Genomic DNA, 2,460 nt, shown 5'->3' with positions numbered 1-2,460 from the left:
ACCCTTCCCAAAATGGTTGGGCCAGAACCGCCCCTATATATCTACTAGCTTAGAACGGAAGAGAGGCGAAATAGCATTCGCCGATGGCAGTTGCAGTGGGACGCCTCGACCAAGGGGAGATGGACACATCGACTGACTCCACAGGTAGACGTCTGGCTAAGCCGACAACACAGAGAAGTCAACTACTACCTAACTCAGATGCTTTCAGGACATGGATGCTTCCGAGAATATCTTCATATATTCAAACATGAGGATTCCCTGGAGTGCCCGATCTGCACAGGAGTCAACGAAGATACGGAACACGTGTTTTTCGTATGTCCACGCTTCAGCATTACCCGCAGTACATGGGATACTGCGCTAAAAGGAGAGATCTCCCCCGAGAGTATAGTGAGCGTCATGCTCCAATCGGAGGCCTCCTGGGACGCAACGAGCAACTTCGCGGCAGAAGTCATGAAGGAGTTTAGAAAGGAGGAACGCGAGCGCAAGGCAGCAGACTAGCCGAGGAATTTACTGGAACCTCCTATCCACACCCAACACCTTAACGGGATAGGAAGATGTGCAGTAAAAGTAGAACGTGTAGGAGCAAATGGCTGATACCTCCCTCGCGAAGTGATACTTAGTGGTGGTGCCGCAGGGGGATTGAAGGTTAGTGGAGATGTCTGACTGGAGTTTAGTGGGTATTGACAGTCTGTTCGAGTTCCATACTCACTTGACGGAGGGAATTCACTAATCCCCTCCCTCAGGTGGTTGTGCGTAAATGCATTCTCCCAACAGACGAAAAAAAAACATTCATACATACAGGGCTACGGAGAAAACGATCGAAAGGCTCACCTGGGACCAAAGCCCATGAGATGAAGGTGAAGAAGCAGCTACCGGCATCCCAGGAAGTACCATTCATCAAGCCACCTGCAAATCCGAAATGGGAGCTTGTGAAGAGCAAGGAGAGGAAAAAAGGGCCGAGTGCATAGCCAGAACAGCTGACTCCCCAAAAGAACAAGAAGGAGCACCAAGTGAAGACTTCCAGGAAACCAGCGCCGAGATCTGATGCGCTGATTATCCGGCTGAAAGACAAGCAGAAATACTCGGAGTTTCTATGCCGAGTAAAGAAAAATATTCCTCCAGAAAAAGCTCACGATTGTGTCGACAAGATCCGCCGGACAGCCACCGGGGATATGTTGATAATCTTGAGCAAGAAGACGGACGGAGCCCCTGAACTGCGTACAGCCATCGCCAATCTCCTTGGAGATGAGGCTCAAGTGCTCAGAAAAGGACCACAAGAGGAACTTGCAATGAAGGATCTTGACGAGATAACAGCGAAGGCAGAAGTTCTCGAAGCCCTGCAAAGAGTAGCTGGAGAGGAGCACGAAATAATTCCTAAGGCTATTAAACCTTTGCATATGGCATATGGTGGAACCCAGACCGCTTCAGTGATTGTCGCAGCAACTGCTGCGAAAAAGATACTGGGTGAGCATGGCAAAATTAAGATCAGTTGGGTCAATTGCCGTATCAGAAGAATGGAGAGACCGATAAAGTACTTCAGGTGCTGGCACTACGGGCATCTCACCACGAAATACACGAGCACAGTTGACCGATCCAAGCTCTGCATCAAATGCACAGCGACTGGACACAAAGCTTGAGACTGCAAGGAAAGGCCCCTATGCGCCTTGTGCACTGAGAAAAAAGGCAACACGGAGAATTGTGCCCACATTGCTGGTAGCAGTAATGCATCAGTACCCAATCCTGGATGACTGACGCTAGCAGGAAGGCTGTAATCTGGGCTTACGGGAAACGCCCAGTCCAGAGCTCTACGGGCAGTAATATACGAGATGGCTTCGTCAAGGCTAAGGTTGATAGAATCCATTTCTATAGCTGCTATGCCTCACCGAGCCTTTTCGAAGATCAATTTACGTAATTCTTAGACAGACTGACTAAGGATGCGAAGCAGCACTTTCCCGTGGCAATACCCGGGGACTTCAATGCTTGGGCAGTTGACTGGGGAAGTCAGGAGACCAATAGCAGAGGGTAAGCTTTACTGGAAGCCATGTCATCATTGGATGTGTTTCTACTGAACAGCGATGATGAACCGACTTTCATGAGGGGAGAGGCGAGTTCAATTGTGAACCTTGCATTCGTAAGCAGCAACCTCGCAAAGGGGAACTGCTCATGGAAATTAATGGATACGTACACCGCAAGTGACCACTGTGCGACACTTCGGAAGATATGTACTCACCTCAACTTCAAGAAGCGAGTCGCCTCAACTTCTAAGAAAAACAACTGCATTAGTTGGAGAATGAGCACCTTCCATCCTAGCTCCTATTTAGTCGCAGTGGACGATCGCCCGATTAGTGGCAAAAATGCTACTGAAAAGGCACGGAATATCATGAAAAGAGTGACAGAAGCATGCAATGCCAACATGTCCAGGAGACGGACAGCACACCGGAACCCACCTGTATATTGGTG

At 49.2% G+C, this 2,460-nt stretch overlaps 1 protein-coding gene across 1 annotated transcript; it reads left to right on the top strand.

Moving 5' to 3' along the window:
• Window positions 1-1,172: 1,172 nt before the first annotated feature.
• Window positions 1,173-1,637, top strand: LOC107045757. Its single transcript, XM_015268119.1, has one exon. The coding sequence runs from the start codon at window positions 1,173-1,175 to the stop codon at window positions 1,635-1,637; it is 465 nt and encodes a 154-aa protein (XP_015123605.1).
• Window positions 1,638-2,460: the final 823 nt, after the last annotated feature.

The sequence above is a fragment of the Diachasma alloeum genome, unplaced genomic scaffold (assembly GCF_001412515.2).
Source record: "Diachasma alloeum isolate Michigan unplaced genomic scaffold, Dall2.0 Dall_scaffold_01064, whole genome shotgun sequence".
In the NCBI taxonomy this organism is placed as follows: Eukaryota; Metazoa; Arthropoda; class Insecta; order Hymenoptera; family Braconidae; genus Diachasma; species Diachasma alloeum.
This window is presented reverse-complemented; position numbering and strand designations above follow the sequence as displayed.